The sequence below is a fragment of the Falco rusticolus genome, chromosome 11 (assembly GCF_015220075.1).
Source record: "Falco rusticolus isolate bFalRus1 chromosome 11, bFalRus1.pri, whole genome shotgun sequence".
Taxonomy (NCBI): Eukaryota; Metazoa; Chordata; class Aves; order Falconiformes; family Falconidae; genus Falco; species Falco rusticolus.
In genome coordinates, this window is record NC_051197.1 from 10,905,457 (window position 1) to 10,929,631 (window position 24,175).

The 24,175-nt window shown below is 38.2% G+C and overlaps 1 protein-coding gene across 10 annotated transcripts in view; it reads right to left on the reverse strand.

Annotated features, from left to right (window-relative positions):
• Positions 1-24,175, reverse strand: part of MAST2 (microtubule associated serine/threonine kinase 2) — a 192,301-nt gene that overhangs the window by 77,656 nt on the left and 90,470 nt on the right. For 5 of the 10 annotated variants that reach the window (XM_037404067.1, XM_037404070.1, XM_037404066.1 and 2 more), the window contains one exon: positions 22,826-23,032. The exons of the other annotated variants lie outside the window; for them this stretch is intronic. In XM_037404067.1, the coding sequence (XP_037259964.1) occupies positions 22,826-23,032 (207 nt within the window). The remainder of the gene's footprint in view (positions 1-22,825; positions 23,033-24,175) is intronic. 10 annotated transcript variants of the gene reach the window in all.

The following is a 24,175-nucleotide window of genomic DNA, read 5'->3' on the forward strand; positions in this document are numbered from 1 at the left end:
CTGTTCCAGTTTAATAACTATACAAAACACATACTACACATATACACACACAGAGAAGAGTCTTGAAATTTTGGCTTCAAGCTGAAACAATCATTCACAAAACTAAGCAGAAGAAAAACACAAACATTAAAAGCCAGGAGCTGAGAGTTAAAGCTTACTGCAGTATATGCCAAAGGGCAAAGCAGCTCTTACCATCACCTGAGAAAGTATCCTTGTTTTAAAAGCTATTCTACTTAAGAAGGCTGAAGATTAAAATCAAAATCAATTCCACTTAAAGCAACATGGTGGAAAGCAGTAAGTACAAATACATGAATGTATCAAAAATAAATGGATAGTAGCAGTGATGACAAAGACAAATCGTAAAAGAAATAAGAAAAAAACTAAATCCTAGTAAAATCACAGAGCCGTAATTTACACAGCTATTAAAAAAAGCAGATATTTAATAAATGTACCTCTTCTAAAACTGAATCAGAAGGCAAATGAAGAAACTGCTAAAAGCTTTTTGAATGCTTCATGTACTTATTCATAATTAAAGGAACTAGAAACGAGCAAGTATTATTTTTACAAAATTATGTGTAACAAACTTCAGCACAAACTCACAAGCACAGGCAAACAGCCCAAATTTTCTCAGAGAAAAAGTAGGGAAGATAGGACTGTTAAATAAAACCAACCTATTTCTGTGTAAGTAAAAATTTTTTGTAAAATACATTTCTAGGAGCCAGGTATTGTCATATCCCAGCTTTCTTGCCGTATCAGTTCTGTTCCACCATAAAGTCTGGAAGCAGCATGGCCAGCATGAAATCAAATGAGACCCATAAAAATTGCAGAAAGTACAAGAACGAAGACACAGATGAAGACAAATGCAAACGCTTACAGAAAGTCAGGTCTTCACATTCCATAGCAATCATGCTTCATTTAAATTAAGCCTACTAATTGTAACATACTAATTTACCATGCAATCAAGATTGGAACAAAATTAAAGGACAGGAAAACACACAATAAACTGGAAATAAGTAATTTCAAATGCCACCGCAGGATTCAGACTAGTTTCCTTAGAGATCAAAGATTCAGGGAAAGACCATTCTCGCATGCGCTTGCAGAACTTTAAATTTAAACTACAGAGGCTCACGTCTCTTTGGGCGCCAGCAGCTCTCCTCTAGTACATGCTCACGGGCAGTGTCTTATGATACCAAAAGTAACTCCTATAGCATCAACTAAAACACGTGAAGTGACATTTACATTTTATATTAATCCTGCACTGCTTTAATATGCTTAGTACTACATAAACACAGAAGGTAGTAATGGATACCGGGAGACTAATGCAAGCATCATACCACTATATAAGCATAACATTTGCTGAGATTTTCAATAAATGACTAAGCTTTGTCTTCATATAAAATATCACAGTTGAATACCACCTACTCGACGCTGAAGTATTTTTGTGGAAAAGATCAAGCTTTATTAAGCTTACAATCTCAAAACATGCCCAATTTACTGTACAGCATTGCCTTAAATGATAGCTAAGAGAGACTGGTATCAGGTGGCTTGGATTTCACATTTGGCACATGGACTCCCCTGTGCAGGACTCTTCAAGAATTCCTCTCCTGAATCCCGATTCTCTGGACCCCTCCACCTTCTGCCGACATAGTGCCAAAAGCAAGCACACCAGAATAATCTTCAAAACCAAATTTTTAAGGGGTTTGGAATAAACTATGAGATTTCACTACTGAAGTGCTTATTGTTTTATCTACAAAGCTACTCTAAAGAGCACTTGGGTATTACTCTGTAGTCCTCAAAACATTAGGGGAAAAAAATTGGGCTACGGACTGAGAAAAACTGTTCAGGGAATATCTGATAATTAGCTACAAATGTACAATTAAATCACTTCAAAGGTGTTTTCCTTAATGTTTTGAAAAAATGTATGCTTTCTTAATATGGTAATTGAGATGGTGGTCAATACTACGTTGTCAGCACCTGACTCAGAACCAAGTCATTGGCTTCCAGGTAGGTGTATGGTGATAGAAGATGACATGTCATACACTGTTTCTCTCAGTTCCTTAAATAAGTTTTGCTTTTTATAAAAAAAACATTTTGCTCTAAGGTGTATAGTTCCTTTTTAACATCAGCATTCAGCTGCCATTAAAACTACAGGAATCCCAAGTGCGCTGGAGAACATCTCCTGAGCATAACCCAGCACCTCTTCACAGAACAAGGACCCGCTCAGAGAGCAACGTCACAGCAGGGGCAAAAAAAATATCCTCAGCAGGTACATGAACAAGCCCATCCCAGAGCTTTAAACTGATGGGCGCTCTGGATTTAAAATTCACTTGTAGGAGACAAACAACAGTTGAAATAAGCAGATGCACAGACTTTGTAAGGATTCTAAAACCCAAATGTGTCAACTTCAATGAAATACAAGAACTGCACATTTCCAGGCCAAACGCATGCCAGTATGTACATTTTCTGTATCACTTTCTATTGTAGCACTGATCTAATCTGAGTGTTCTCTGTGAAGTTCAGAATCTCCCTTCTCTTCCTACCTCTTCTGAAACCAGTCTCTTTCCCCAATATTTCATTTTGCTGCTTAAAACATCAGTGTAAAATTATTCTATATTCAGCAGCTTCCTTCATAAGAAGGATCCAAATAATTCATGAAGCCATCCACATTTATGTGTTGCTTAGTTTCCTCTCCACAGAAGTCCTGACTTGAAAAACTGGTTTGTCCTGGGCAATAGCCAAGTGTTCATACAAGAGAATTTCCATCTGAACAAAGAGCTTTCAAGGCTTAAAACTTCAGTGTTAACCCTGTAGGACACTTTGGGTTTTAGACTAGCAGGAAAATAGCCAACAGTACTCAAAATGAATTTAAAATCTGATTTACACAGACAGAATCCAAAATAAACTAGAAATTACAAACAATCCAGGTGTATTCCCTGAATCATTACACTTATCTTGGATATTAGGAGGACCTTCCTTCTAATCATGATGTACCAGTTTCTTTTGTAGTATTTAAGTAGCACAAATATCCCATCATGGAGAGTGTACTGGAAACTCCCCAAAACTCATCCATTAGAAAGCAAAATACCCATCATGTTTTTATACAATCCAAAAGACTGTTCTCATAAAACGCTTATCAGAAGGTAAGGTAAATTCTTTTTCTCTCCTCAAACTGTTTTTATCCTAGGGCCATTTTGAAATACCAGTATGAACAATCTGGATGAAATTTCCTCTTCAGTTAGAAGTGTCAGGAGGCCATTTAATACACTGAGCTAGGTAAAAAAAAAAATTGAGCTAAATATTATTAAAAGCATCAGATTTCCAGGTCTTTCACATCCTTCCCAACATAAGGGAAACACTTCTTACTTTATATTCATTTGAGCAAGGAAACGTGTGGCATGACAGCTGCCATTTCAAAGTTAATTATAGCATAGACTCACATTTTTAAGATTAGCTTTATGTTACCACAAAAAAGTAAGTATACTGCTAGCGTCAAACTAATTGTTTTTCTTCAAAGTGACAATGTATATATGGAGGAGGTGGCATCCTTCTGACATACACAGCTTTTAATGTCAATCTAGATGAATCAGCATAAAAAAGACACTGAATACATTTGAAGGGATATGTATGGACTCAACTGTCTAACACAGTCCTGTTACGGTAGCTTAGAAGTTAGCACGAACACACCAATGCATCAGAAAGCACCATTTACATGCTCTTGGCCACCTGATTATTTCCCACTCACTCGTTTACGTCCCAGTGAAAGGTGGTTTCTCTTATTGTTTGTGAATATTTCAATAAAGAAGAACATTCTTCTTATTTACCAAGGAACTGTTTATAATGAAAAACAATGATTTCCCCAGAAACATTGATTGGAGAGGCGTCTTGCTACTTAAAGATTATTTTACACTTTAACGGTGGTTAATTCTGTGATTTTAACAAATTACCACATTACTGCATCACTGTTGCCCTTTCACTGAAAGGAAAAGGGGAAAGAGAATTAGAGCATCAATGGCAATAGTGGACACGAAACCAGCACGTCCCTCCTAACAGAAATCCACCTTTGTCATCCCCCAGAGTTTTCTTTCAGGTCACTTCAACAGGTAAATCTCCCCTGTCTTAACTTTGCAAAAAGAAAGTCACTAAACAAAAGTGAAATCATTAAAATCCAGAGTCCCAGCTTGTTGCACCCAAACAGGTTTAAACTTCTGAAAAAATGAGGAAGCATTAGAAACCATCATTCTAAGTCAGTTTCTCAAAACCAACAAACACCCACTTGCACAATTCTACATTGCCGTTAATAATGTCAAATTGCAAAAGTATATTCAAGATATGCCCAAAGCGCAAAGAAACAAAAGGATTTTAAAAGAGACATTTTATTTAAATATGTCAGAATAATGCTTTATCTTTCCATAATCCAATTTTAATAGCTAATGACTCAGTACAGCTGATACTAGAACACCAACCCCACGTGCCCTTTGAACAGAGGAATTCTTGTATTTCTTCTATAGTTTAGAATCATAAATATTTACACAGAACCAGTTTGACAGGTAAATCGGATTTATGTTTACGTCACCCCTCCCATGACAAACTTATGTATTTACGATTTGCTCTTGACTTTCTCTATCCTTCTGGGAATATGCTCAAGAAGAAACAATCCAGCCACTTTGACCGGAGGAGCAGATGGTTCACTTTTACAGTACCATTAGCTGCAGTGAGAAGCCCACCAGCTGCACAAAACAGCTCATTTCAACAAAATGTACCAAGGAGAAAGAGGAGTCCTTCCCATTTGCCTCCTAATGTAGGAAAAGCCATATGGGAGTGAAGCCCTTTAGAATTTTTAGTACGTATCAAAGCCATCATTAGAGAAATGTGAGCAGACAGAGAAATGTGCCATAGAACAGTGGTCAGAATCCCACTAGCAACTCCTTCGTGCAATGCAAAACCGAATTAAAAACTACAAAGGTGGAGAAGCCCGGAATTAAAAGCACATAAGCTATCACAAGTGACGTAGAGAACCATGCAGAAGTTTTACAAACAGATCAGAGGAGAATTGTATCAAATATCTGATATGGCAAAAAATTCTCTGCTGCTAAAAATGCCCCAAGATTGCAATGTTACAGAAGAAATTTAAATTGCAATCATGATTTCTAAAAGTAAGAAGTTTACCAAGAAGTGAACATTATGCTTTGAAAGGGGGCCAATTAAAATGGAAAAATATTTATTCATTTAATAATATGGTACTTTATTCCAAGTGCCCAGATGCCACGACCCTGAGAACGTTAACACACAGCAACACCCAGGTCCCAGCACTGCAACACACTAGATGTACAGTGGACCACTCTCATAGCCCAGATACTCTCGGGAGCAAAGCTACTACATATGTGTACACATGTTTTCAGGACCAATACCCTGGGCAAGAATCACAATGTAACAGTGTGTCATGAGAACTAGCTGATTTATCGCTATACATTTTAAGTCCAGCCCAACCTGCCTACCCATCTCCCCAAAGATGGTAGGCAAAGAGCTGGCAGGCCGCCAGCAGAGCATGGCAGAAGGTGATACTCCCAGCAAACTGTCACACACGCTGAAATACTTAATTTCTAAGGCTGACTGAAGTCTGTGGTTTCCGTGCTGTGCGAAATAGGATTTCCACCACATGACTTTGTGAAGCAGCTCTCTGTTATGAATCCTCATAGAGCTGTTTGATCATTTTGAAATATCTAACGCTCATTTATGTGATTGAATCAATAAAGTCATCTCTTTTCCATTAAGATGTGCAGCAGATTTACAGATCAATTTCTTTCTTTTTGTACTTCAACTACTAACAAATAAATGGAATTGTAAATTTTGAGTAGGCGTTTTCTGACAAAATATTGCACCTGAAACCTTGTTAGCATCTCTTCAAATTGTTTCTGTCCTTGATGCCTAATTTTAAATTCAAAATGGCAGACTAACAAGGTATTGCAAAATAAAGATATTTTATTTTTCTTATGAGAAACACTGCAGGTTTCCACTCTACATGGAAGTCCATAATTGCTGAATTTTCACAAAATACTACCTTTATGCATGCTGAACACCACCTAGAACGGAGTGAGCTTTAGAAAAACAAAGTTCTGCAAACAAAAGCAATGAACGAGTTGCTCCATAAGCTACAGGTCTAACACGGGTCATCTTCTTACGTAACAGTGTCACCCTTCACCCAAGTCCCCCCTCCCTCACCTGCACTAACCCAACTCCTTCGCTCCTTGTCTCTGCCCATCCCACCTTGCTCTCACAGTGAGCCAAGTCTCATTATGCCATGCTGCTTCCATGCTCACCAGCTGGCAGCCAAGAAGCACCTGAAGGCCAAGTCCTACCTACCTTATCCTTTGGAAACAGAGGCACAGGACAATAATCTGCCTCCCTTTCCTCTCCTTAGCCAAGTCCAAGAAATCTATAAGGAAATATTGAGCTTTACCTCTGTCACTTTGTTTCTCCATCAAACCACTGCTGCAACTGCTCAATGAATGTGAAAGTTACTGCTAGGAGCAGAGAGATCAACACACAACCTGAATCTCAAAGAGCTCCTTCCCTTTGAAAACTAGGCAAAAGACAACAAACCTTGTATTTGAAAAGAATGACATCTCTAATGCAATTATTTGCAACTAAGATCTAAATTTATTTACAAAATCGTTGTCGCCAATAAAATTTCTAAAATTCACTGTCAGCACAGAAGACAATTTTAATAAAATTTAAACCACAAATGTTGAAAGATAGCAGGAAATAGAGAGCCCCCCCCAATATATTACTACACAGAAGCTACAATCCTCTAAAAAAGATTAATATAATTTCAGATAGCTGATGAACAAAAGTCACACTGAAAATCAAGTCAAAGCTTATATCCTGAGTCTTACGTAGATTTTTAACTGTATCAACAAATCAGCTGCTGAGAAATTCTGACACTAGCTGATACAACCATTTACTCATAAACCTGAATATAGTGCTTTAGTCAGGATTAACTACCTACCATACTCACCAGTAAGTTTTCAGGCTACATATGTTAAGCTCCGCAGAGCACCTGATGAGCAATAATTATGTTGCTATTTCCCGGTCTTGAAGGGACACCACTGTACTGCATCAGATCTGATACCATTTATTAGTTCACACACTTCAATGTGATTTTACCAAAATTCAGAGTAGTGCAAATACACTCACTCATCCTATTAACGCCTACGTTAACATGTTTACAACTCCACAAGAAAAAAATGCTAAATGTATTAAGAATGATTTAAAAATTAAGGTTATGCATATCTCTAAGAAGACTGTAAGTGCAATGTCAGAACATTAGCAAGCCCTGCCTAGTGCTGCCTGTATCATCATAATACTGTTTTGCTACTTTGAATACTAAAGCAGCTTGTTCTCAGTAAAGCATCTATCCATCATTTTGTAGAAACAAACCCCTGATCACTAAGTAAGGAACAATACATTTAAATAAATACCTTTAAAAAGAATGATCAGTGGAGCTGCACACTGATTTTTTTCAATGAATACAATTACAAATCATTAAGAAATTAAGAATCAAACCTAACATACTAGGAATACCATTAAATCTGTTAAAAAAGCAAGCAAGCCTAAACAGTATTAAAACAAGTAGCTTAGAAAAATACCGTAAGAATTACTCGCAAAATCCTTAGATTACCTTTTGGATCGTCTCAACATGCTGGTAGCAGGCAGAGAAAAATTGGACAGCACTGTCCAAAAGGAGTCAGACATGATCTTTAAAAGCTTTCATTGCTGGGAAAATACAGCACAATCAAGCCACTAGCAATAAATAAGGAACTAAATAATACCAGTGACAGAGCCAATGCAAATTCCCTGTAGACCTTGCAAGCTGTTCCATTAATGTGAGACAGGCAGGCAAGCGTACATATTGCTGCTGTTTCCACTGCCTCTGTTTTCTCCTGGCTCCATCCCTGCCTCCCTCCCTCCACCTTAGGAGGCAGTGCAAAATGAGATATTTATTCCCTTCCTAATACATACACTTTAAAACTGGAGTTTGTTGTATACACAGTCATACATGCTTTATACACATCTCTCTGTGTTCGCCCAATTACAATCACAAGATTTTTAAGGAAAACCATAACCAGGCTCTGTTTGCAATCCTGAATAACACACGGGTTTTTAAGCCGTCTGACAGAAAGCACCACTGACTGCCTAGTTTGTGGTTTTATTTTGAAATGGTGGCCCTTCTGCTTCCTAACTACATGAGGCACATCAGGAGCATTTTGCTTATTTTTTTTAATTAATCTTCTATCATTAAAACCCAAGTGGATTTTAAATTAAAAAAAAAAAAAAAAGCTTACAATGCCACCTAAGATCAGTTTAAAAACAGAAACCAATTCTCCCCCTGAAGTCAGCTGCACCACATACACGTCAGTCACAGTAAACACAAACTCCTACACAGCACCTGGTGCCCGCAAAACAACTCAACCAGCTGAATTCTGACAACAAAACTCAATTGGGACTCATGTGTGATGCACATCAGAGGTTTCCCACACACACCCTTGCACATCAGCCACAAGTTCACTTTTCCCCCCTTTGCGCCCGTAGAAGCTCCTTGCCATGTTTTTGCTTTTTCCAGGGTCTAAACAAAACCTCATTGTAGCTGCCTTTTTTTTTCCTTTTAATTTCAATATGCAATCTATTTTCTTTCTATTGTGGCTTTTTTAAGCACTTCTGCCAGTAGGAAAGCTAATGATGTTCTCATATTTCAGCCTTCTTGAGTGGCTTTTTATCACAGACATGAGAAAGATGACAATCAACAGCTGGCACTGCCTTCCATGCACAATACAGCCCTTTAAAAAACACACGTAAATGTCTGGGAGAAAGAAATCCCAGTAGGCTCCCCTTTAAGCTTTCCACAGAATCACATGAAAGAATTAGATAGTGTTCATAACTTTCCATTAAATAATGGCACATTTTTAATAAATACATTTATCAAGAATCACAGTATCTGATTCAGCAAAGCATGCCCTTCCAGCTGAGCTTCAAAACAAGGAAATGTGATTTTGTGTGCTGCAGGAACAGGATCTCTGCTCAACACAACCATCTCTTCCAGTGCTTTTAAACATTTGTATCAAATGAATCTAAATCATATTCTGGTTTGATTTCACAAAGTTAATTTAGAGTACAGCCAGACAAAACTCTGCCACTGTCTACGACTGATGAGAAAGAATAAACACATTAATTTTTGTGTCCACACAATAACATATATAAATCAAGTGCAGAAACTGAAGAATAGCATTTTAGCACTATATTCAGGATATTATGAGACCTTCCAATTCCAATAAAACCTGGTTTTGAAAAAGTATAAAAATATTCAGATTTCCTCTGTCAGCTAGAACATGAACTGACATTCCCAAGCAACAAGGGGGGTGAGTGCTCAGTTAACTAGCAAAATAAACCCATCACCACAAAAATTCCTGACTGCTTGCAGATAGTAAATAAGACCACAACCAGCTAACACCCCTACATTTATATTAATTGTGCTTTTTTCCAAAAGTAATTGAAAACTCAGCAGTTGAAGACACATCACTCGTAATTTCAGTGTACTCAGCACCAGCAGTTTCACATCCCTTACAGGAAGGACACAAAAAGGAGAAGCCATTTTAAGAGAACACTCGATGGACAGCAGTGACTGACTGCTCTACAGCAGCGTTAACCCAGTGGAACCCTGTCCATCCTCCACTGCTCTTGGGGAACACAGGGCATCCCAAGCAACACAAGGGAAGGGGGCGTTTGCCATCATCGGGTAGCTGTCCGTCCACCCATCTTGCGACTTAGCATGGTTCTGCAGAGCACTTACCCAGGAACTGCAAAAAGCACTTTGGGAATTATATAACACTGGTTCACATACAGGAGAAATTTAACACTTCATATTCCTGCTTTTCCAAATGTCTGTTCCACATGCCAATAGTAAAATCTAATCTTGCAAATCAACATCTGCAAAACATTTTGCAAAATTAGGACTAGAAACTTTTCACTACAGAATCATTTAGGCTGGAAAAGACCCTTAAGGATCATCAAATCAACCGTTAACCAAGCACTGCCAAGTCCACCACTAAGCCATGTCCCTAAGCACCACATCCAAGCATTTTGTAAACATTTCCAGAGATGGCAATCCCACCACCTCCCTTGAGGAGCCTGTTCCAATGCTTGACCACCCTTTCAGTGAAGAAATTTTTCCTAATACTCAATCTAAACCTCCCCTGGTGCAACTTCAGGTTGTTTCCTCTTGTTCTGTCACCTGTTACCTGGGAGAAGAGACAAACCTCCATCTCCCTACAACCTCCTATCAGGCAGTTGTAGAAAGCAAAAAGATTCCCCCAAGTCTCTTCCTTTCCAGACTAAACAACCCCAGTTCCCTCAGCTGCTCCCAAGACTCGTGCTCCAGACCCTTCACCAGCTTCGTTGCCGTTCTGTGGACACAGTAATTTAAAAATACAGCCTTCTGCTTACTGGAAGGCATAACAGAAGAAAGAAAAAGAGAGCACTCACACAAACATGTTACGAGACTAGTTTTCTGTTTTATTTAACTCATAAAAACTTTAATACGGTTTTGTGAATTCCTGAACCTGAGCTATTCCAGGCCTGAAGAAACCTCTTTTCTTCCACTTGCTTTTCAGAATATTCAGCCTCCACCAATACCCCCAATGCACTTACCTACTGGAATTCATGCCAACCTGTCCCCAGAAAAGACCACCTGGCAGACCATTTCGGCAGCTGCTGGAAGATGGAATATTTCTTCGATGTGTGGTTTCCCGGGCCCTCCTAATGACATACATCCACTGGACAGTTATAAATAGCCAATGTCAACGACTTCCCCAATTTCTCATCTTTACCATGACCAAAGTAGGACATTAATTAAGCCTGACATTAAATGAGAATGTAATTAGGCAAAGAGTCCACACAAAACCATTACTTTCTGGACTTCTTTCATAGCAGCGACATTTATCTTTAAATAAAGTCACGTGGTCTAAGACTATCTTCTTTTAAATAAAGCCTGTTGTTTTAAAAGTAAGCTGAACTCCTGAAGTTTGAAGTGGTAACTAGGAGATCATTGAGGTCATTTTGAAAAGAGTATCTCAAAGGTCAAAACCCTCGTGACTATATATCAAGAAAAGTTCCCCCAAAATATTCTTGACTATATTTTTCAAGTATTTCAACCAGGATGAAACATGAAGTAGTCCAGTACTTTCCAAATGAAGATAACTCTCCCCCATCACATTATGGTAAAGGAAAACTTATTACAGAAACCAGCTGAAATACTAATCTGAAAAAACTTAGCTCTTCCTAATTGTTCAATCACTTGAATAGTTTACATTGTAACACGTATCACATATTTATGTGACACTTTCAGACTTACCTTTTTTAATAGTCACGTAACTTTTTTGAATAGCCTCAAACCCACAAATCATTCACTAGAAATATTCAGAAATTAAAGCAGTTCTACTCACAAAGCTGAATGGGTTGGAGAAGTCACAAAATAGAAGATACATTCTTTCTCTTTATAGAGAATATAAATCTTATTCTAAAACTTTAAATGCTATAACCAACAAGCACAGAAAATTATTCTACTATAAATAAGTGTAAGTTAACACAGATGAACTGAGGAGGTATCTGCTCTGTATCACTAACAATATAGTTAAAACTGTGCAATGTGTAGGAACTCCAGCAAAAATCTTTGGTCTTTCAATACAAAGAAGAAAAAAAGTTCTTCCTACATGCTTCTAAAAAGAAGGAGGGTTCCTTTAAAAAAAAAAATACATGGAAGACGTGTCTTGAGCTATTTGAGGCATCATTATTATTTGAACAGTGACGTACACAAATGAAGAACAGACTGAGCAGACTGCAATCTCAAGACATGTAAGTAACAGTCTGACAGAAAACATTAAGCTGAATATATCTTCAAGGTTCATTTTTCTATTGTTATTTGCTAGGTTATACAATCTTAGATTTCCGCCTTTTTTGGCAGAAATCACCCCACCTGCAGAAATCCCCAAGTCAATACAGAACTAAAGAGTCATACTCTTCTGTTACAGCAGTTCACACAGGTTTCAATTGCTACCTCGGCATAAAAGGCTCAAAAGGGCTCCCAAAGACACATTTATCTGAGATTAAACTAAGACCTGATGGTCAAGTTTTCCAGGGATAAAGAACAACCGAACCTCCCTCTGGTGTGCATTTCCCATGCAGGGAACATCCTAGTGACGACACTAGTTAATGATTCAAAGGATCAGAAACATTTACTGAACTAGCTATCGGGCACGGTACACTCATATACCTGAATAAAAGCTGCCAACCTCATGTAACTTTAATCCAGCACAGCTACTGAGTTAACAGGGGTTGCCACCATAGTGGATAGCCTGAAATAGTAATTCACTGCAATATCACTGCACAGCTTAAGTGTAAGCAACTGCTCTGAGTTCATACCCCTAAAACAACCCTTACAAAACTGTGCTCACTTAAGATACAGAGGATGTTAACTACAGCTCTATTATCACAATTAATATTTTCTAAACAAAACCATGACCAAATAGTGATAAGAAGCAAGCACTGCTAAAACAAAAAGTTAATTGTGCCCAAACTCCTATGAATATTTAATAAGAAAGATTTTTTTCTTTGTATTTTCATTTACAAAAATGTAACGTTAGTATGCTAATATCCTTCCTATACTTCCCAAATAACAGTAAGATGTCTGGCAACTTCTATGTAACATAAGCTTAACATTATTTCAAGCTCACAAAATTGATGATTGGGCTCATGGCTCAGGGCCACGGAAAGGTCAATTATCCTCTTTAACTAAGTTACTAGAACTCACATTCTTTCCCTAGCCCTGTCTTCTCCATGTGTGATTCAAATGTCAGTTGTCCAATTTAAACAAATGTAACCCCAATATGTGATTCAAACACCATAAAAAATGAGAATGTTATTTGAAAAATAACAATACTGCACATCAGTTCTGAAAATGTCTCTTCATGTTTATATAGAAATCTTCTAACATTTTATCCAAAATCTTCTTGAAGACAGTAACACTTGTGAGAAACAGCATCACAGTGCTGCTATAACCTCGACATCCTCATCCAAAGATTCTTCCCTCCTCTTCACCAGCCAAAATTTACCCAAAGGAAAACACAGATTGAGCCTCCTGTTGCCACCATAGCATTTCTTCATCTTTAGCATGTATTATTTATCATGATGCACTTCAAACTTTCTGTCTAATCTGTAATACAGTGTTAATGAATTCACCGTGCAACAGCACTTGCAAACAGGAAGGTATCTTAATCTCTTCTCCTGCCTCTCCAACCTGCATCAACCTCTCCATGAAGAAGTAGAGCAGTTCATCAGCCCCAGTTCTCTGCAGAATTCTTCCACCCCTGGCTCCCTGCGCTCCTTGTTACTGAGTAACAAGACCAGGCTATTGATAAACTCTCCCATAACAGGGTTTTTGTATGTATCCCTAAGAACTGTAAAGCACAGTCGTCCGTAACCCATTCCAACAAGAATGCTGCAGCAAAGCAGATCTGAAAAAGGAGGTGTCACTACCCTGTTTTACAGGGAAACTACAGCACAGAGCTGGAAGAACAACTTCAGAGAAGCAGCAAAGGCAGCATGCACACTTCGTGTCTTTGTAGGGATGGAAGTCTGAAGAACTACCAGTGGACAGTTAAAACTAAATCAAGACAGCACACAAGTAATTAAAGTAAAACAAACAAAGCGAACAAGAAAGGAACAGAGCTGTATTAAGTGGGTGAATCAGAGAGCTCTGATGTTACTCAGATCACAACCACCAGCTCACAAAAGCAAAAGGGGCTCCCCTCAGCTACACAAGATCACAAACGTCCAACACCCATCTCACGTACAACCGTGCCCAGGGTCAACACGGTGCCTCCCAGCTCGGGGCCACACATGGCAGCTACACAGCTAGCAGCAAGTGCTGTCACCTGTTTGATGGAGTATTACCCAGAAGACCAAACCAAGCCTGACTTTTAAAATAAGCTCTGGGACCTTAATTTTCTAAGTATAATTCAGGCTGTTTGCTCCAAACTGAACCTCCAGTGCAGGAGCTTCCACTCCGCAGCTTGTTTCCCTGTTTCTTAGTTAACACACTTAGGCACAGCTGAAATGTTAAGGATATTGTAAAGCCCTTGTATTTATCACGGCTTTTCTGAAACAAAAAGCTTATTTTGTAGGATGTTGGCTAAGAAGAGCTATTGTGGGAGCAAGGGGAATGCTAATGTAATGAATAGACTAAGAGGATGAATTTTAAATTTTCAAGCATAAATTCTTAATGAAGTTAGAGCATGGGATATGAATAGACTTTACAAAATAAGCCATGGTACAGAAGAGACATGAGGAATCAAAACCATGCTTGGGAAACATCATGGGTGCTAGTATACAAAAAAACCCCAGAAATTAAAAAAGATGAAGAGTTCATCTGCTTTAAAGGCAGAATTACAACCTAATTTGGCCATGAATTTTTAACAGAAATTGGTCCCTATTTTAGTTATTCCTTTGGCGTAATATGAATCTTCACAGCAAAAGCTTAGCTTTTCATTTTAAAGTCTGGGAAAGCCATGATAACATATCATCAACCAGCAGGCAAAAAAACGACTCAAGGTTGTGAGCCTCAGAAAAATATATAATGTACAAGCCAGAATGAACATGAGAACAAGCCCAGACCACTGATTTCTATATAACTACAGTCTGATACATTTCTGTAAACTGCTTCACAGTAATTCTGGGAAACCCACAAAGGTGATGCATTAAAAGAGTAATGTTTCCTAAAATAGAAGCTCTTCTAACAAAGATATTAATTTTATATACGACTTCTAACATGTACGTCCACCTATATTTATGTAGTATATATATTAAGTATCTTCTAACAAAGATACTTATTTTATATACAACTTCTAACATGTATGTCCACCTAATATATGTTATAGTTCTGGAACACAGAAGCAGTTTTAATAAATTAATTGGCCCAAACTGAATACTCTGCTTTGAAATAAAGTACAGAATAGACAGATACGGTACTCCTTCTGCAGTCTCCAGAAAAAAACTAACTTTAAAATACTAAAACCAAAATTTTAAAGTTTGCAATGCTAAATCTTCCTACGCTGTACTGTAAGAGATTAAAAATGGCACAAAAAAAATCTAAATAATATAGCTAGAAACAAAAATATGTAACAGAATTTCTCCCTTTTTAAATATGACTTGCATAGCCCACCTCCCCAATGACCTTTTAAACCATCTCAGATACAAAGAAAAAGGAAAATGTTGATAAATGGGAATATTCATCTTATACTCACTTTACTTTCTTTTCTTCCAAATTTTGATTATCAGATCTAGCATTATACAGATTTTATAGATTGGGGGAAGAAGAAAATATCCAAACTTAAGCAAAATTTATGCAATTTTTAAGTATTTTCTAACAAAACCAAATTTAGGCTTCTGCACTACCTATACAAACGCAACTATTAATAAGTAAATAATACTTGCAGCTCGTCAAATTGTTTGGTACAACACACAAACTACTAAGCAAACATAAGCCGAGACAGCAGAGATCATGCATGCAAATGAACACCACCTCCTTGTCCGAAGAACGTACTTTCTGCAGAGAAAACTTGACTTGCAAAATTAATAAATAAAAATACTTTTCATAATACCGACCACTTACTACAACAGTATGTAAAAAGTAGACCGTGGCCTTCTACGATGTAGTCTGCAGCTGCACTCATTTTTAATAAGAAGGGGAAAGTTGCAGAAGCGACAGGTCACGGTTTTATGATCCATCTTGATATTAGAGGAGGCTGCGCACACTGAGCCATGGGGTACAGGCTGGAACACATCCCCATGGGCTGTTCCTCTGTCCATGATGAACGCAGCTGTAATCAACTCCATTTTGCTCAAATTAATTGTAGGTTCTCTGTGAGGGCAATGCAGGCACTTGCGACTTAAAGGAACACTTCTGGTCAGTATTTTTTGGACATTCAATGATTCTGTTATCTTCCAATTTCTCAGAAGCAGAGTGGACAAACTGTTGCATTAAAACGAAGTGTGGATGAAAGCTGATAGGGATTTTTACCAGATTTCTTTTGGTTGAAGTTTCTTGCCCTAAAAATTTGCTGAGTATTATAACTTGACCTGTTGTGTTATTTTAAATTTCTCATCTATTCAAATAGATGAGATTTTTGATTGATACATTTCAAATAGATCAAATAGATCCAATAAATCCTGAGAACAACAGGAACAAATATAGGAACAATATAATAGACAGCACAAAAAAATAATATTCACCTTCTCGGGCAAGCTGTAACCCAAACATATATTATCACTTCTACTTGTGTAGCAGGTCTTCTAAGAGAATCAAAATTATTACTTCCACAACTTTTTTTTTTTAGTGTTTATACAAATAAATACCTATCTCAGCCCAGAGATGTGACAATGCAACTCCCATTGCACAGCCAGTCTTTCCCAGACAGCTGGATCAATAACATCCCTGCTCTAAAGACCTGAAGGTCTAAAGAAAGGAAAGGACAGGAAGGAAAACAAAAGCACACAGAGCTCTTTCACCACAGCAAAGATTACTGTTTGAAGATTTTATTTTAGAACATTAATAATTCATAATGACAGTGTAATGTAAACTAGGGTAGAAGATTATGCTCTCAAGTACCACAAAAGGGATTGAATGACAGAATAATAACCACTAGCCAAAGCAGCAAAATTTTAGGAGATAAATTAGGTGAAAGGAGAACTTGGAGGACTAGAACAAGCACATTTGAGGTGAATGAACAAAAACAGGAATAGAGAGATACTGAAGAAAAGGGGAGTGCAGATGCAGCCTGTAAAAAAGAGAGCACAGAAAGGTATGTTACAGAAGATGAAGCTCTGCTGCAGGCCTTCTGACGTGGTACACTTTTGAATATTCAAACAAGAGCTTGCACTTGAGACAAAAGTTCGGCATAGCGCAGGATAGCAAGACCCAGCTGAAATGGAACACAATTTCAAAAAATGGTGCAATATTACCAATATTACCCTGAAATCTTCTTTCCTTCTTTACATTCTAAACTTCCCTTAAGCTTTCAGGTTAATATTGATTCGCTGAATGGTTTATCTATCCAGATTAGAAATTGCAACTCATGGCTTCAAACAGGAATTTTTTAAGAAAACAGATCTGAAAGGAATCTTCTGCTCATGGGCAGGAATAGTCCCGTGCTAATGCAAGCAGCTGTGTCATATAATCTCTGCTTCTCCCCAGCTCAAGTCCGCTAAGCTGACACGAGGTACTCACTATTAGTACATCTCTACTATTAGTGCTTCAGCACAGGATGTTAACGCGCCTGTTTGCACACTCACCGATTTTCCAAATCAAAACTAAAAATAGCACCTGATTGCCTCACAGGACAATTAAAAACAAGTTTTGGAAAATGCAGGGGACTGTCTATCACCAATAATAACACCTGACTGCCTGGTTAAGAACATACACTTCTTTCTCAGAATTCCCTTGCCAGGAATCCCTCAGCGCACAGATTGTTTCTGTACCTGCATTCAAGATCAAAAGGTCTATGAGGGAAAGACTATGTGGAAGGAAGACTTTTGTACAGAATGGAGCACAGTACTATCATTTGAGGAAATCACTGTTATTTGAGAATAAAGACAGAGAAAGAAAAGCTTCAATATTTACTACAGTCACTTAGAACCTTCTGAGCTTTTCGTTCCTCACCAGAAGTTGCTATGTTGTCCCAGCCATCCCAAACTCTTTGAATAGTGCCGGGGTAGTAAATAAGTCAGCTCATACACAGCTGTACCAGCCTTCAAAAATAATTTTATAGAAAAACCAGTTATGAACCGCTTGGTTTACAAGTGGCTAGCAAACATTAAAGCCCTCCAACTTCTGAAGCCCCAAGTACATACTCCCCCTCTGGGAGCCTCTGATTTCCCAGGTCAACCCACCAGGTTATATGCTTTGCAAGTGGTCCCACGGCGGGCAGCCAAACAGCGAGCCTGGAAGGAGACAAGAATTCACACCTCGGGCTCCAGACCCCAGGGTTTAACTCTTCTGCTGCTGCAGTTCCAGACAGGATGCAGGGGGGTTAGCATTTACACACCGCCTTCACATGAAAAAACATTCAGGCCACCACACCTCGCTATTTCCAACCATGTGGCAAGCAAGCAGTTTCTGATCAGCATAAGAAAGACAAAATGTTTTCTGAGCCTGTCAGGTTTTAGGTATCACCAATATGTCCCGTCCCCTGTAGTCTCCATCTCCTAGGTGGGAAAAACTATTCCCAAGAATAATAACTAGTACAAAAGAAAAGGAATAAAGAGAAAAATTTCCATTAAAAAAGAAATGGATTCTGGGAAACTCATTCATTCAATGCGAGATGTAGATTACAATTCAGTTGCCAAAAGATTACCTACTCAAAATTCACCATTTCACATTATGCATAATGATATATTCACAAAGTTGTTCTGTTACTCATTATTCCTGAATTGCTTATCTACATTGTTTCCAAAAGTGACATTATACTATCTTGCAGTCAACTCTGACCAATTATTTAGCACATTTAAGAAAGCAGAACCTGTTCCAAATCAAGCACTAAACCAGGAGGATATCACTTGCTGCAAAAACAGAACTATTTCCAAATGTCATTCAAGCTGAATATAGTCCTCTTCATTAATCCTCTGACATTTGTCAAATAGGAGTTTCTAACTAAAACAAACTCTTAAAACCTGTATCAAGTGACTTTAAACTAAATGGAATTTTAAGTAGAGATAGGAAACTATCACCAACTCTTGACAAGCCTTGAGGTATTTCAAAGTAAAAATATTAAAAACCTCATTAAGTCTGAATTCTGGAATGCTTTCTATCTTCCCTGAAATTATAGAGCATCTCCTGTTTACAGGTGCTGCCCTGATCTTGTAAAATGTATGTAGTCTTTGAAACCAAAACACGGGTGATTTGGGGATGTGCATGCCAAGAATACATCCCTATACTACGGAAGGGATTTCTGCAACTGCCTTGAAGTAGAAAGACTGGAGTTACAAGACCCTCATCAAGACGCACCATCAAGTCCGGGACGTAAGAAAAAGAAGCGCAGCCTAACAGGAGACCCCACTCAAACAAGGTGAACGTCTCCATTCCCACCCTTTGGTGATGGCCAGCTGACCGGCCCCCTGCAGCGCCTGGGAAGTCCGTCTGTTTACTGGGATGGAGCAGCCTCACCGAGGACACTGCACACCAAACCGCGCTCACACACCCAAACAAGCCATAGCTCTAAATATAGGTCTCCCCTCATCCACTGTAACAGCTTATACAAAAAAGGCTTTAAATAAAGACAGGCAACACTACCAGTACATTCGCTGAACATCTATGTATAAAGCTTTCCTGCTGCTTACCACAGTTATTGATTAAATGATTGTTTCCTGGAATAGGCTTTTTATGTAAATAAATTAATATATTCTTAAATTATATCACAGATGTCCATAAAATCCTAATTATACAAAACTCATACCATTTTAATTACACACTGATCACGTAATTATGTACTGTGTTCAAGCACTGAGTATTCTGGAGCAATATTAGGTTTCCCATTTTGTTTTACTTAAGTAAGACACCAAGGATCTGACTACCATCACATTCACAAATGGTGACCAGATTTTGTACAGGCTAGGAAAAAAAAAAAATCTATAAAACTATTCTGCAAAGCTATAAAAAATTAATAGCCAGTATCAATAGACTTTATTAAGGCTAGAACCTCCAAGGGAAAACATTCCTATAAAAATAATCTCTACCATCTATCCCTATAAGAACATGTTCCACAACTGGCATGAATTCACGAAATCGAAATAGCACGAGAAAATAGCCCTTGAATAATCCAGCTGAACCCAACTCTTCCCTTGATCTGTTAGGATAAAGCAAATTTCCACTGAGATTTCACCTCACCTGCAGTACCCAGAGATGCCAGAAATATGGCACCTGAACACTTTCATCCTTGTTACCACAAATTAATACACTTCTAGACTTACTGAAACTAGCTTAAATCTTGCTGAGAGTGCAAAGTTTTTTGAAATAGGGAGAAATGCACCTTCCTTTAATCTCAAGGTCCATCACTTCCAAGCTAGAACAATTAAATCATGACATCTTTTAAGCAACTTGATATCAAGAAATGCTGTAAATCCATATTTTGATTAAATTAAAGGACAAATATGGGTGTACAGAGCCTTGCCAACTCATAAAGAGGACCAGCTGTGAAACATGGCCTCATTTTCTTCTTCAGTAATTTGACTTCCCTGCTACCCACAAAAGAGTGCAAGCCAGATCCCAAATATGAGACTCAATACTTCAGTTTAATTTTGGACATCACTCTCTTTTCTTCCCAAAGATACATGACCTTAATTCCAACCCACAGTTGTATTAACTACAGCAGTCTTATTTCACCTCTATCAATTTATTTTTATTGTAATCATGTCACTTCACATTTCCTTTTACTCTTTTGAAAGGTTTACATTCTTTTCAATTGTTCAAAGGTTATGTATAAAATATTTTCAACCTTAACTAGATTAATTCTTTCAGAATTTCCATGCTATCTGATTTTGTGTCAGATGCACCAACAGGTGTTCATCTGCCTACGTAAAAGTATCAACACCACCACGAAGCACAGGCAAGAAGGGAAAACCTATGTAGATTCTTGCAAATGCCAATATAACACAGGTGAAAGGTGAGAAACTTTTAAAAATTAAGGCATAGATTTTTCTAGTCACATTTTCCACCAGTTCCTAGTATGACTTGCATAATAGCCATGGAAATGAACCACTGCCTGGCTAACCTGAAGGTGTTAAGCTGAGTAGATCAATGATCGCAGTAACTTGCCAAGATGAACCTCTGCTCTAAGCAAGCAGGAATGGCTATCACTGGTACTGTAACCAAGTAAACAGAACTACAACAAAGAAAGACCGGATAAAACAGGATCAAGAGCTGCACAGGTGAAAGCAACAAGGACAAAAATAAAAAGTTATTATAGTAGATCTCAGCTCTTACACCGAGCCATGTATCTGTGAATCATCAACCATTCAGTATTTAGAAAACAGATGGCTGGAAGGTCCCCATATGTGAAAAGCATTATTATCAAGGAGAGCCCAAAGTAACAGCGGAATATAACCTGACACTAAGATTTTTATTTGAACTGTTCTTAAACAGAGAATTATTCACTGACCCATACCAAAAGCCCAAAGATTGAAGGATTCTCAGAGAAAAAAAGTACTAAAAAGGCTTTTGAAAATCGTCAATAACCATTACATCTCCTCTCCAAAAAGAACAGTTCTCAACTGACTTCAAAAATAATCTAATTTTGATACTTAATTGTTACTTAACAGTCTGTTAATCAGCCCCAGTGCTAAACAGCATTTAATTGCATTTAATCACCCTTGTTGTAAAGGAACATTACCCACTACCAGCCTTTAAATAACAGAAATTAATTTAAAACTATATTGATGACAGTGACATTCAAATGGTAGGAGACTGCTCTTCAGTCACTGCAAGTGCTGCCAAAATGAGCACCTAATTAAGAATTTTCACCAAGTGCTGCCCAACATGGAGGGAAAGCAGCAGGCATGCGGGGCAAGCACCTCTCCAGTGCGCAGGGAGTACAGATACATGCAACATCCCTCGCCTTTGCTGACAACCTGATTTCCACTCAACAGATGTAATATATGTTACTCTCCATTAGAGGGACAGATGCCTAAAATAGTTCAACTTCACATTTTCTGGTTACTCCTACCAGAGCTGGCCAGCAAGAGCCATCTCCCTCTGAAATACCAGTCTAGATCCAGGGGCTATTGCATTACCACCTGATGAGTAACTGAAATTTGACCAGCTACATCCACACTGCAGCATGTGAACTTCAAAACCAGACCCTCTGATGCCTGTGCTGGCTCAAGTTTTAAGTAAGTACCACTGAGCTCCGATTTCATAACTGCACGCACACAAAGATCTCTAGCTCCCATTAGCTTTTGTCTTCAAGAGCTTCACTAGGTGAAGCTTCCTCTTAGTGAAGAAGCTGAAGGTTTCCACTGGGGCTGCTGATGGCCATGCATGTTCCATAGGAGCAGAAAGCAGAGGAAGAGCTAATCCTGAAGTAAAAATACATCAGCCACACTCTCAAATGCTTTAATACAAACTGAGCTTGTCTGGACATTTTTTTTTTTTGGTTTACAAACTCTTGTACACCATATTTAATCCTGCTAAAAACAGGCTTGCTTTTACTCACTATCCTTTGGAGAGCCTGTGTTTGGAGACAGACTTCAGCCAGCTTGCTTCTGTGAGAAACTAATGTGGGTTTACAGCGAATAGAACAGTACACAGTACATTAGCACAGGACCACTGTTCTAGGCAGAGCTTTTTAAGTACCCCGCTCTGGGCTGTTCTACTTTTAAACTGTTTTTCTTGACACCAGACATGCCTGTGAAGGGTTCCTTTGCTGCACAGTGCAAGTTGCAAATGTACTCAGAAGCTAGCACAAGGTACAACCAGGAATTTGCATGCACACACAGGTAGGTTTGCATTCACCTTCCCTACACAGGGCCTTAAACTACACAAGAACTAGCAAAATCTATACCAACGAGCAACATCAACCCAAATGCTAACTGGCTAGAAGTAAATAATGACTACAAGGCTGTTCCCTTCTGTTAGTCGTTATTAACTTCAACTACAAAGCTGTTAAGTTTATAAATGGTTATACCAACAACAAACTCTTAGAAATTCCTAGTTGATACCTCTCCTTACCTCCACTGAAAAGGATGGCTGTAGCATGGACTAGACGGATTGCTCTGGGCTTGTGAGTTCAGGTAAAATACTAGAGGAGAAGTAACAAGTGCACAGTCAGCACTAAATGGGAATTTAAGATGCTGCAGACCTGGAGCAGATGTAGGAGAGAACATGTGCTGATGAACATCATTTCCTCGGCAGTGGGAGAACAAAGGAGAGGAGATTCTGACAAGGTACCACAGTAGGGGAAAAAAAAAAAATCAGGGTCAATATCACAACCTCTGTGTCAATGAATAAAAAAAAAAGATAATTCCAAAATACAAGTTATATCTTCTTAATAAATGCAATAAACTAAGTGGTCAAAAGTCATCCTTTCAATTATCATCCAAACCAAAATGTATTTTCCAGTCAATTTAATATCTATTCAATGTTATTTTTCCACCATGAAAATCTCTTCCAATCTGGAAATATCCAAATCCTTTCTTGTAATGATTCCCAGACTTCCTGGAATATGCACCACTGTCAGTCTTTAATGTAAAAGTTTTAATTGAGAAAAAAATAACAAATTGATAATGGCACCAGTAACAGACATGGACCATTTACATCACAGCCTTCTCAATCTGGGAGCCATGGTTCCATGCCACAGCTGTGGCAACAACAGAAACACCCAACTGTGAAAACACGAGTTACATAAACCATTAACTAGAAAACAACATTTAGCTCTGACAATATTTTAGAACGATAACTAATTAAGCCTGAAAGCAGCACTGCAAAATAGCTTTATTCTCATTTTAGCAATGGGGAAACTGAGGCACAAAGAGTTAAGTGACTCGTCCATAGCACATCCATTGTAGCATCAGGATTACAGCTGAGGACACTGATTTCCAGCTCAGTGCTCAGTTTTGTAAACTATATTGCTTTTGCGGGGTTAGCAGCCAACACGCATTGGAATACACACAGAAAATTTCTCAAAGTAGTTGCTTTCCAAAAAGCTGCAGACTTCTACATAAACATAAAAAAAAAAAAAGATTCTAACACCTACTTTATTGAACTATACACGATGACACGTCCTTCACTAGAAATAAAGTAAAAGTTAACTTACAAATATTGGTATCATAAAGTGTGCTTATGCATTAGAATACAAACTAGCGCCACCGTATTCCTACAACACTAACTTTCATTTTGATTGAGGGATGAAAAAAGTCTCTATTTACCATATTTAAACATAAAGGTCACCAAAAGGGAAATCTGGGGCTTGCTTCAGTTTTGTTTAGTATTCAGACTATTCACACCGGAAGTCCTGAAGACAAGCATGTTTGGCATCGTTCCTTGCTTTAAATTTCCTAATGAATCCAAACACTTATCAGT